The sequence below is a fragment of the Microtus pennsylvanicus genome, chromosome 10 (assembly GCF_037038515.1).
Source record: "Microtus pennsylvanicus isolate mMicPen1 chromosome 10, mMicPen1.hap1, whole genome shotgun sequence".
Lineage (NCBI taxonomy): Eukaryota > Metazoa > Chordata > Mammalia > Rodentia > Cricetidae > Microtus > Microtus pennsylvanicus.
In genome coordinates, this window is record NC_134588.1 from 51,754,931 (window position 1) to 51,767,153 (window position 12,223).

Consider the following 12,223-nt stretch of genomic DNA (forward strand, 5'->3'; position numbering starts at 1 on the left):
TCACATTACAAATCTTTTCTGTGATGTGTAGGGCCAGTTTAGATAAAGTTGGCTCAACCTTACTCCAAGTGGCTCTGGCCCCAAACAACTTAACTGCAATTACTTAAGTACTTGCCCACAGGCTATGGAACCCAGTCCTGTGTAGAGAAAGACTGAGGAACGACGTGAGCGGTGCCACCTCAAGTAATCCTGCCCACACCAACAGGTAATATAGGAGCCCAGCACCATGGGGTGGGATGCAGCTGATCATTCCTTTCAGGGCTACAGATCCAGCCACAGCTACATGCTTAGTCTCAAAGCAAAGTAGGCACCATGAGCAGATGTCCTGTGCTTACCGATCCCATATCCCTGTCCGCACTTGTACTCCACAGAATTCAGCTCGGAAGGGGGTGGCGGGCATTCCCCTTGCAGGTTTTCACACAACTTAAATTCCTGGGTCCACAGCCCCTCTTTAGTGCAGAGGATGGGAGTCTAGAACATCAAAGATGAGAAACACCACTATTGTTATTTTGATAATTTCATGGTAAGAAGGGGGAAAGTGGTCTGGTTAGTGACAATATCCTTTAACTTCTGGATCTTGGGCTAAACGAGGATTAAAGCAATACGTTGAGTAAAAAAAATGGCAAAAGAAGGAGGAGGAGGAAGAAGAGGAGAAAAGGAAGGACTGGAGGAAAGAATGAAGAACTAACAGTACAACCCAAGACAATGTCTTGCTGTTGCCACGTGAAGGAATCATGAACAACTTCTCCATTCGTGAAACTTATTACCATTATATTCTCCTTCAGCAATGAGGATACAATAAACTGACCAGAGACGTATATTCTGATCTATTTTGAGAAAAGTCCCACAGATGGTGTGGCTTTTACCAACATTTGTACATATTATCACACCAATGTCGCCTGTGGCAAATTCCCAGACGGGTTTTGTATAGTGAAAGCAATTAACAATTTTCCTGAAGGTTTGTTTTTTTCCTCTCTACTGAAACACACATATTATTGCTGCTTTCACCCTGCTTGAAGTCTGTTCCCTTTCTCCACATGTCTGCTGCCTGGTATAACTCTTGGCTCACCGCCCCCCACCAACACCACCAATCAATGTATACTCTACCTGGATGGAACAAAGAGAAAATTACTAGCTATAAACCCCAAGGGGAGAACTAGAGATTTATCAATAACTCTGCCTTTGTCTGGCAAACTCTGTGCTTTCTTAACTAGTCAGTTCACACAGGCATGTCTGATGTCTTCGGATCTCATTTTGTGGTCCATTCTTTTCACATCAGTTCTGCAATATTACATTGAATACTGGACGCTAAGTTCAATTTATGCCGAGGGAGCAGGGAAGGCCATTGATCTCTGTCTCCAAAGTCTACTTGACTTCCTGTCTCGTGTATGTGTCTGGGATACTTGAAAAAGTGTCTCCAACAAAGCTTGAGTTTAGTCACACAATCATGATAAGACTGTGGTTTTTAGTTCAGACTTGTGCCAGAATCCTAGGGAGGGGACTAGTCAAACAGCACTTTAATAAGCTTTGCTGAATAATTCGTGTTTTTGTTTGGGGCTCTGTTCTACTATAAAAGAGGTTCACGACTCCTGCATTCCTATTCATTAGGTCAGTGCACTCATGGGAGTTGACTGCATTGCCAAATCTGCATCCTAGACTGGCATGAAAAGAGCCCTGGTACCCTACTCACTGGTGCCTTCTCCTTATCCCAAAGAGAACTGAATTTGGAAGGGAATGCTCCAAAACACCAGTTCTCTTGGGAACTATCTATGGAATAATATCGATGCCTCTCATTAGAACCCATCTGCTTACGGACCTGCCTGTTGCGTTTCTTTCAGCTCACTTCTTCCCAGTATTCATGTCATGGCCATGATCATGGAGAAGAAAGCAGAGTCCCATCATAATGAGGTTCACAGTCTTCCTTACCCTTTCCGTTCCCTGGTTGCAGTTGAGCACACACTGGCTGTCCAGTCTGAAGCCATCGGTACACTCATACATGCCTTCAAACACAGGAGAAGGAGGCTCGCACACCACTGGGCTGCAGCTTCTCTGTTCCCAGGTTCCATCGTCCAGGCATTGTATCTTCAGGAACTTACTAATGAGACATGAAACCAAACAGCCCATCAGAGAAGACTGGAGCCTCAGAAAGATATGATAAATATTAGCATAGGGGAACAGCGACGTGCTCAGCAGGTAAAGTTGCCAAGCCTGAGCTGAATCCCTGGAATCTATATGCGGGAAGGAGAGAAATGACTTCCAAAGTTGTCCTGTGACCCCCACAGATGCCATGTCATATGTATGGGACCACACATCACACACACACACACACACACACACACACACACACACACATTGGAAATAAAAAAGGGCAGGGCAATTGGTTCTATTTAGCCAAATGTCCCATTGTGGCTCATTAAGCCAAAACTAGTGTTGTTTATGGACTGACAGTGGTGGGAGGTCTTGCACATTTGACTTACTCCTCCCAGGAGGGCTGATAAATAGCATAGCAACTAGACTGTTGATGGGCACAGTCTCACATCTGAGCCCAGAGAGAGATGCCGTGTAGTCAGAGTACAGCAGAGTTATCAAGACACTCGGGACACATCGGGTCATAACGTGAAGATCGCCTGTTCTGTGGTGATATAGTTGCGGAAATTGGTAATGTTCATTGTCATTACCTCTTTGAGGAGAAAGAGTCCAGCAATGTATTTGTCTAGAACAGAGGTCCACCTGACCTTCAAAGGACAGTCTCTCCACTGACATCACTATGGCTGCTTTGTTTGTTTACAAGTTCATTTTTCTTGGAATATGTTCATAGCTTTCATCAGATCTGTGAGCTGATGTGACTCAGTACGGTCCTGGAAGAACCGGCCCTCCATCTCATGTCCAGACATGGCCCCTGAGCAGAGACTGTGCTCGAGAGGGACAGGAATGAAAACACCAGAGTTCTTGGTACTGCCGAGTCCGTTCCACTCCCCGCTGACTCATTGCAGCCAGGAGGTGCTTTCCAGTTTGGCTGTTTTCGCATACCTACTTCTGATTCACAAAACTCGCGGTTACAGATAAGCTTGTCATTGAAAATATAAATAATCCTTTGACCACTGGCTCTCTCTACCATGTAGCTGGTGGTTTTAAGTTGCTTGCTTTCTTGTGTGAGTGTGTGTGTGTGTGTGTGTGTGTGTGTGTGTGTGTGTGTGTGTGTGCGCGCGCGCACACACACGCGCGTGCAAGTATGTTTTGAGGCAGGGTCTCATGTAATCCAAGCTGGCCTCTTAGCATCTGAGGGTGACCCTAAACTAATGGATCCTCTTACCAACATTTCCCAACTGCCTGGGCTTACAGGCTTATGCTACATGCCCAGAACATTAAAATGATGTTTTCTAGTGTCATGATATGATTTTAACACTTAAGATATGTGCATCATCCCATATATGCTTTGAACCATCATAAAATGCCTTCTCTGTGCTTGTAATGTTCTTCCATTTTCTATCAGAGAAACATAGACCACCCTGGTATATGCAGAAGTCAGGTTTTTCCACAGAGTTGGAAACTTGCAGAAGGCACCAGCTGTTTCCTTTCTTGTTTTCAACTTTTAGGATGCAGTATTTAGCCTATATTTGGAACTAAGAAAATAAATACTTTATTTTTAAACCACTGATTTGCAATGAACAACATCAGGTACATTGCAAGACTCCTAAACAAACAAATCAATCGACTCATCATAGCTCTAAGAATAAAACTCTGCTTTTATCTCAACTATAGAGAAAAAAGAACATACCGTGATGTTAAGTCCTTTTCCCAGGATCTTACACCACTGGATGCATTTGCTTTCAAACAATTTGAATAACATATTTTTAATACTATCTCCTTAGAAGGCTGTGCTTTGCACAAGGATATCACCATCATAGGCTAGTGGTGTTAATTGTGAACCTCTATGCTAATGAAAGAGCAGGCTATGTATTATTTAGTACATCCTCCCCACAAAGATGATACTTAAAGATGGCTTCCAAAATTGTTTTCTAGCAAAGAGTGTGAAGCTCATTTTCCTGTAATGAGGCTCCTTTGAAATGTCCCTTAAATTCAGCATTGACTCTTCCTTTACTCTGCAGATTTTAAACTCTCCCGGGGAACTCTCCCGCTTCCACATTTGAGACCCTTCCTATAGCTCTGCTGAACTGACATTTCCCAAATGGAGAGAGCCAGCAACACCATTGACATCAAGAGGGAGGCAAAGCTGTACAACCCTTGCCTGTCAGCACGGTTGCAAAGGAAAACCCTTGCTTGGCCGGGATGATAATATTTTTACTTCATGTGGTATTTTTCTTTTTCTCTGAATTGGTTTGAAATAGTTTAACCATGGAAACAGTCTCCCCTTTCCTTGCCCGGAGTGAGGAATCATTCAAGAATGTCGAGTTCATGCATTTCCTTGCCAGTTTAATAACCTCAGAGGTGAGAGTAGACAGATTAAACTTGCATGGGGAAAAGTGGGTTCGGGTATTTGGGGTTGTACCCACACACTATGACAGGACCCGGGCTGCAAACAGGCAACAGGAAGAGATGAGGACTGGTGTGTGGTAGCAAGAGAAGAAACACAGTTGAGAGTACAGTCTTTGGACTGGGCAAGCATGAAGGGGAGGCTGGGAGCATCGTCGTTTCCTAGGCAACCGGGGTCCGTTCATAACAGTCCTTTCCTACACTTCTCCCAGTTTCATGAGTTCTCCTTCCTTGTGCTTTTTTCCCCCCTTTGGAAAGCAGATGATTTTACATAGCTGTGTTAGTTCGTTTTTTCATGGCTGTGACCAAGCACCTGACAGAGAGCAACTTAAAGGAGGCAGATTCTGACAAGAGTCCGGCGGAGTATAGTCTGCCATGGCAGAGGAGGTGGAGGCATAGGACCAAGACTGTCCGTGGTGCATATATTGCCAAAGATCAGGAAGCAGAGAAAGGGGAATCCTGGCTCTGCTGACTTTTCCCTTTTCCTCTTTTTATTCACCCTAGACTCTATCCCGGGACATGGTGCCATACACAACTGAGGAGCGTCTTTCTTTCACGCTTTTCCTCAGTTAAATTTCTCTGAAAATACTCAGAGATATATGCAAAGCTGTGCCTCATTAATGCTCTATGTGCTTCTTAATCCAACCAAATAGACCATGCAAGTGAACCATTACTGCAGCCATCTCCAGGTTTTCTGTTTGTTTGTTTTTCAGGTCCTGTACCTCTACATCAGATGATACTGTTAAGACCCCACCTTCAGACCACTTCCAAAGCATTCACCAGGTTCCGCGTGGCCCAGTGATGTGAGATGCTTCGATCTGGTGATCACGCTTACGTGTGGATTCACAGTTAATGGCCTGAGTCTTCAGCGTCATGGTATGGAGCTTGTGTGCCATGAGGCCCTTCTGGCCGTTTTGTTACATTCCAAAGACACCATGATTATATCAGAAAATAAGAATTCCTTGGATTAGTTCTAGCTCCATAAAACTTGGCTTCTTTCTAAGGCCTGTCTGAGGGAGGCTGAAACTTAGAACATTCCTCCTAGTCTGCTTTATTCAGTTACTATTGTACCAAAATGATTGTTCTTTCTCCAGCTCCCCAGTCTATGTCAAAACTTTAATCCTCGGTGTGATTACACTAGGAAGGAGGGCATTGGAGGGATAATGAAGGCATAAGACGGCACCCTCATGACGGGACTAGTGCCCTTAGACAAAGGGGCACAAACGCTTCCCTGCCTTGTCTACACTCTTCCCTATGAGGACACAGCAGAAAGGAGAGCATTTGCACACAGGGAAACCTGCCTTCAGAGAAGACATCTGCCAATTCTGTCATCAAGAACTGCGAGGCATGAATGCCGGTTACCTGAGACACTCAGTCTATCGTACTGTTACTGCAACACCCAAGACCACAGCACCTCTGTGACATGATCTGGATCACTGCTTCTGTGTGTCTCCTGACGTGGGGATATCGCATCCTGGCCTCTCACTCTAATAGGATTATTCTTGGGGGGGGGGGGGGCATTACTCCTAATGGTCCGCTTCCTTCAGGCAATGTGTGCAAACCAGGAGCCAAGAAACTCATTGAAGTCATGGTAGGAAGGGATTTGTGTTTCAAGGAATGATAGCTGTAAGCAATGAACCAAATCATGCAGACAGGTCCTTGTCAAGACAGGATCCAAGACTTCCTGGAAACCTCCTTCCACTTCTTTCTGCATAACATCTTCTGCTCACATCTATCTCCTCTCTGTAGTATCTTCATGCCACTGGGTAAAGGAAGGTAAAGGCGTTGTCTTTTATAGGAAACTAACAGTAGTGACCAAGTAGGTGACCTTCCTGATGTCCATAGAGTAAGAGAGTTACCAGCTAAAGACAGAGTAGATTCTGAAGTTTTCAAGCTCTAAGACAACACCCCAACCATTAGACAAACGGGTTTCTGATGAAATTTGTAAAATAACTTATCACAATCAAGTAAGAGTTCTTTTGAAAACCTAGATTACCTGACTATCTGAACTAAATTTCCTGGAACTGGCTGAGGACAGTACCTTCCTTCTCTCCCTATTCTCCCTCTTGCTTCCGCTCCCCTCCCCTTTTTTCTGTAGTACTTTGGATCAAACACAGAGCCTTCTGTATGTCAAACACGAACTCTATCATTGAACTAGATCTCTCAGTCTGACTCTGTATTTTAAAATCCTGCCTGTATTTTTTTTAAATACAATGAGGCTGGCAAATACCTACAATTTCTTCTCCTTCCCATGCTAGTAAAAGTAAGTCATAAATACAAGAAAAGGAGAGGAAGAACATTCACCTAAGAAGCCTGCAGCCCTCCCATCTGGTCTCGGCTGAGCATCCAGCTTTTTGGCAAGGGTTGTTAGCTGGGTGATCTTGCTCTCTATCCCTTACTTTGTAAATGACATCATGAGGAGCTGGTGTTAGGCTAAGGTTTGTATTTATTTTCTTTCTAACTTCCCCAGACAAATCACCACAATTTCCAAGTTGAAAGGTACCTTTTCCCAATTTCCAGAGCGTGTGGTACCCACCTACTGTCGAAACCCCAGCTGTGCCTTTTCTCCTTCTTACACTCCTGCCAGAAATAAAGAGCCTGTAATCAAAACTTGGCTGCACGTTTGATTGATGTTGCTCGAGGCACACACGAGTCTACCCCCATTTTTCTACCACCACCGAAGGCTTTTGCAAAAGTCATATTTATGTTCCCTTGGAGAAAAGTAAGAGTATGGTTTCTGGGTCCAAGAGAATTATCATATCTTTGCCAATGCAGAGCATCTGTTGTCTACAGTGGGGAGTCCCTCAGAAATAACATCAACAGAAAGAGATATGGAAGTGTGAGGTACTAGTCCATGCACGGTAAGGACTCTTATTCCTTAGTTCTTGGTTACCACATCTCTGCATGTATTGAGACTTCCTCCACACAACAAATGACATCACTATTTTGTTGCTCCAACTTGAAACACAGGAGACATCTTTGGTTGCACTCTCTCAATCTTCTGTTTTCCCCAACCCCATCTGGTCTCACACAATCCATCAGTAAGCCCTGTGAGGTCCTTCATGCAGGTATTCCTGGAGCTTGTCCCAGTTCCTCAGCATCTCTGTAGACCCAAAGCCACTCTCTTATATTTCAGCTAGACGTTCCACTTTTCTGTACCCTTTCATACCCTGTCAGCAAGTACTAATTAGAGGAAATTTTCATAAAAATGAATAAATTACATTGTACCATTTCCTGTGCAAAGCATTTCATTTGTTTCTGGCTACAAAACAAAATATTTGAATTCATTAAAGTCCAAATGCTTCCTATTAGCCTGCAAGGTCCTGTATTACATGACTGCATTCTCTTTGATACCGTGCACCCGGCTAGTCATGTTTTTAAATGCATTCATCTACTCTGGGATGAGAATTACAAGTGCAGCATAAGATCGTTGCTGCCACGGGGACTCAGATGCCACTCTTCTGCCTTGTGCTGCTGTTCTTCTAATTAAATCCCTCTCTTCCTATCTTTGAACAGTTTTATCACCAAGAGAGCCCTCTGTCACTTTAAGAGCCAGCATCCTTGCTGCGTTCACAGAGTACATGCTCTGTAATTATCTTGTTTATTTCCTATTTGTTTATTAATATACTTGCTTCTGTGATGTCTGTTTACTCCTACCTGGGCCTTATTTGCCATGATAGCTTCAATACCCAGCATTATGTCTGGTTCATATTAGGTGTTAATAGGTTTTTGTTCAGGAGATGTGTGAATATTTACTTTATAGCTGAAATGCCATTAGAAATTCCATTAATTAACTTGGCATTATCACACTGATCAATGTATTGTGATGACGGAACACTAATGCCCATATTGCAATCTGAAAGGACCTATGGTCCTGCAAAGGAACAGATAAAGGAATTAATTCCTTACTTGTGTATTTGCTACTGACCTATGCTAAATAGGAAATGTAAGCAGAGAAGGCAATTACATTGTTTCTATTACAGAACAACAACCCAAAGTATTAATTGGTTCAATTTTGTTGCATGACACATGCTCAGTTTTCCAAACTGAATTACATAGACTAGATCCTCTCTTCAGAATACTCTGGGTCCTTACTACCCACAGAGTGGTACCTAGAACAGCAGTATTACAATCAGAATATGGAAACTTGTTACTAATAAATACAAGGATATATCCCAGATTGACTCAATAAGAATCTAAAGTTCTCCAAGCTATTCCCATGCATTTTAAAGTTGGAGAAGAGAAGATCAAGGCCACTTTGAGAGACACAGTCTTCAACCTCACCCCAAAGAATATTATAGCAATTCCAAACTCCACACCAGTTTTCATTTTAACAAACTGCAGGCCTGGCTTCTCAAGCCAATATTTTTAAAGGGGAGCAGGCAGACTTCAGCTGTGACCAGTCCACAGCTGATCATAGTTGCTCCGTCCTGTGTAATATCAGACCTCTAGATGTCCTGTCCCAGAGAACAGAACCACTAGTATCGTCCACTTAGATGTATTGGCTTTGGGCAAGTGTTTCTTCTCTGAGTAAGAAACAAATGAGAGTGTCTTTTATTAAGTACCCCCAGGTAAAGTGGAGCCTCTGTCAGCATAAAGATCCTAGTAAAGCCTAGACGGGGATGAACTGTTTGTTCTGTGTCAAGGCCTGATGCTGTGCTTCTGTCTTTGCTAATAACTTAGGTTCCCAGGCTGGTAGGTGCAGGAACACCCTCTCCGTGAGCCAGAACATCTTCAAGCTTATGATAACTTCTTCATCCTTTCTCACTAGATCCCTCAGCATTTCTAATTTTTAAGGTCAATGGTACCTAATCTTTTCTTCTGTTATGTTTATGGCCCACTTTGCTATAGCTGATGGAATTTTTCATGTAGAACATGCTTGGGTTCCCCAAACCTGAGCTGTCTCATGTGATTTAAATCTAAATGCACACAATTATTACAGTTATTCCAATTCCTCATATCTGTTCCCATTGGTGCATGTCTGAAGAACTAGAAATCACACTGAAAGGCAAGGAGTAATGAAACCTAAAATATGAAGACATTTAGTAGGAACCTTTGGTCTTTACCATTTTTGCATCATCTAACCTGTATATTCATATGTTAATTTCCACATTCATTGGACAATTATTCATTGAGCATCATAATATATATATATATATATATATATATATATATATATATTACATTGGGTCCCACAGCTTGGTATGGTAATAATGCCAGAATAATAATTTACAGGAGCCCTGTCTTGTTCACTGTTCTATTGCTGTGAAGAGACACCATGACCAAGGCAACTCATTTAATCGGGTGCTTCCTTACAGTCTCAGAGGCTTAGTCCAGTATTATCATCATAGGGAGCATGGCAGTATACAAGCATGCAGACAGGTATTGGAGAAGTAACTGAGACCTTCACATTTTGGCTCATAGGCAGAGAGAGAGAGAGAGAGACTAGACCTTATGTGGGTTTTTGAAACCTCAAAGCCCCCCGCACCCAGTGACACACTTCCTCCAACAAAGCCACACCTCCTTTCAAATTCCATAAAAGAGTTCCACTCCCTGGTGAATAATCATTCAAATATATGAGTCCACAGGTGCCATTATTATTCAAACTTACAGCCCTAAGAGGAAGCTACCAGGAGACATGAAGTATATAAGGAAAGAGATTCTTTGAGGTAGGTTTGCTTGCTCCAGAAAGAGAAGGATAGGTAGAATAAAGGAACATGCATGAAAGATCTAAGAGGTATTGATGGAGAGAATCTACAACCACTAATTTACCAAACCAGCATAATTCCCAGCAACAACATATAAGCAGATAAGCATAGTCTTCACCCATCATCAAGAAAACTTCCTTTGCACCAAATAGAAAACCACAACTAAGCAAAATACAAAGTTGTAGAACCCAGTATCTCATCACTAACCTTTAGGGAACATTGCAGAAGAGAGAAAGAAGATTGTAAGAGCCAGAGGAACTGGGAATTTGCTGTGAGATTGGGTATTCTAGTGATATCAGAAGCTGCACCCATAAACTCTCACCAGCATGACTGCTCCAATATAAACTGAACAACCAGAACATGCCAAATGAGACAGAGAGAAGTCCATGAGGCATGAGTCCTACATAGAGAACTGCAGGCAATGGAGGAAGGCTGAGAATGGGAAAGGTAGCCTTTCCCAGGGAAGAGCAAAAAGCACATCTACTAGATGCCCAGTGGCAAATGGTCATCCCTGAAAACATATGTAGATAGTATTATAGAGACTGATCAGATTCTACTCATGAGTGTGGTGTGTGTGTGTGTGTGTGTTGTGTATGTGGTGTATATGTGTGCAATAACAATTAGTGAAAAATAAGCCATAAATTTGAAAAAGAATAGTGAGGAGTATTTAGAAGGAGTAAAGGGAAGGAAAAAAATATAATTAAATTATCTCAAAGTAAAAAAAAAATCCCAGAGGTATAAAGATGAATCGTTAGTGATCTTGGCTAGTTATAAGAGAAGCATGCCTCCCTCTTTCTTCTCTCTCTCTCTCCCTCTCCCTCCTTCCCTTCCCCCTCTCTTTCTCCATCTATCCATCTATCCATCCATACATCCATACATACATACATGTATACATACATAACTCAGATAATGGGGAAAGCCTGCTGTGAGTCCAAGAAGACTTTTTTTTCAGGAATGATAAAAAACTGTATATACTCATTTTTGAAGACAGCTTATCTCATTTATTGCTAATTATTTTCTTATCTTCAAAGGTTTCAGTACAAAATCTTCTTCAGACTCCTCCTGCCATCTCTATAGGTCTGCCTCTGTCAGTCTGTCTGTTCAACTACAGACAGGGGTGACAGTAAGTACTCATAATAAACAGGTACTTTCAAAACACGGCCACACCTTTGCCTGGGGCTTCACCTGATGAGCCACTTTCTGTCACTCTTGCTCCTTCAGAAAGTAAAGGGCTTTTGACAATCCCTTGTCTAGAAGCCATAGCAGCAATAAGATCTGAGTTACTGATGTGTAACATGAGCATCAGGGAAGCCATAGGTACCTGTGGATTGGAAGGTGGACAGGAATGCCTATGCATGCCACTTGCCTGTTCTATCATGCCTGGATATGGATGAGAGGAGAGAGGTAGTTAACACTCTGTGTGTCAGATATTTTCCATGTAAAAAGCAAGAGTTGGAATGCATTGAGATAGGAGACAACTTCCTGAACAGAACGGCAATAGCACAGGCACTGAAGTCAACAACTGATAGAATTCATGAAACTGAAAAGCTTCTGTAAGGTAAAGGACATCAACAATAGTACAAAATGGGAAATACTACAGAATGGGAAAAGATCTTCACCAACTCCACATCTGACAGAGGGCTAATATTGAAAATATGTAAAGAACTCAAAAAACTAGACACCAACAACCCAAATAATCCAATTTTAAAAATAGGGTATCAATTTAGACAGAGAATCTCACATGGCTGAGAAACTCTAAAGAAATGCTCCACATCCTTAGCCATCAGGGAAATGCAAATCCAAATGTCTTTGAGATTCCATCTTACGCCTGTCGGAATGACTAAGATCAAAAACATAAATGACAGCTCATGCTGGTGAGGATGTGGAGGAAGGAGAACACTCCTCCATTGCTGGTGGGAGTGCAAAATTGTACAGCCACTTTGGAAATCAATATGGAGATTCCTCAGAAAATTGAAACTTGATGGGCCTCAAGACCTACACTACTCCTGGGCATATACCCA

At 42.5% G+C, this 12,223-nt stretch overlaps 1 protein-coding gene across 1 annotated transcript in view; it reads right to left on the reverse strand.

Moving 5' to 3' along the window:
• Pappa2 (pappalysin 2) overlaps nt 1–12,223 on the reverse strand; it is a 238,598-nt gene that overhangs the window by 48,184 nt on the left and 178,191 nt on the right. Inside the window, exons 17-18 of the mRNA XM_075987453.1 lie at nt 1,927–2,095; nt 336–471 (exon numbers count right to left, since the gene is read on the reverse strand). Of these exons, the coding sequence (XP_075843568.1) occupies nt 336–471; nt 1,927–2,095 (305 nt within the window). The remainder of the gene's footprint in view (nt 1–335; nt 472–1,926; nt 2,096–12,223) is intronic.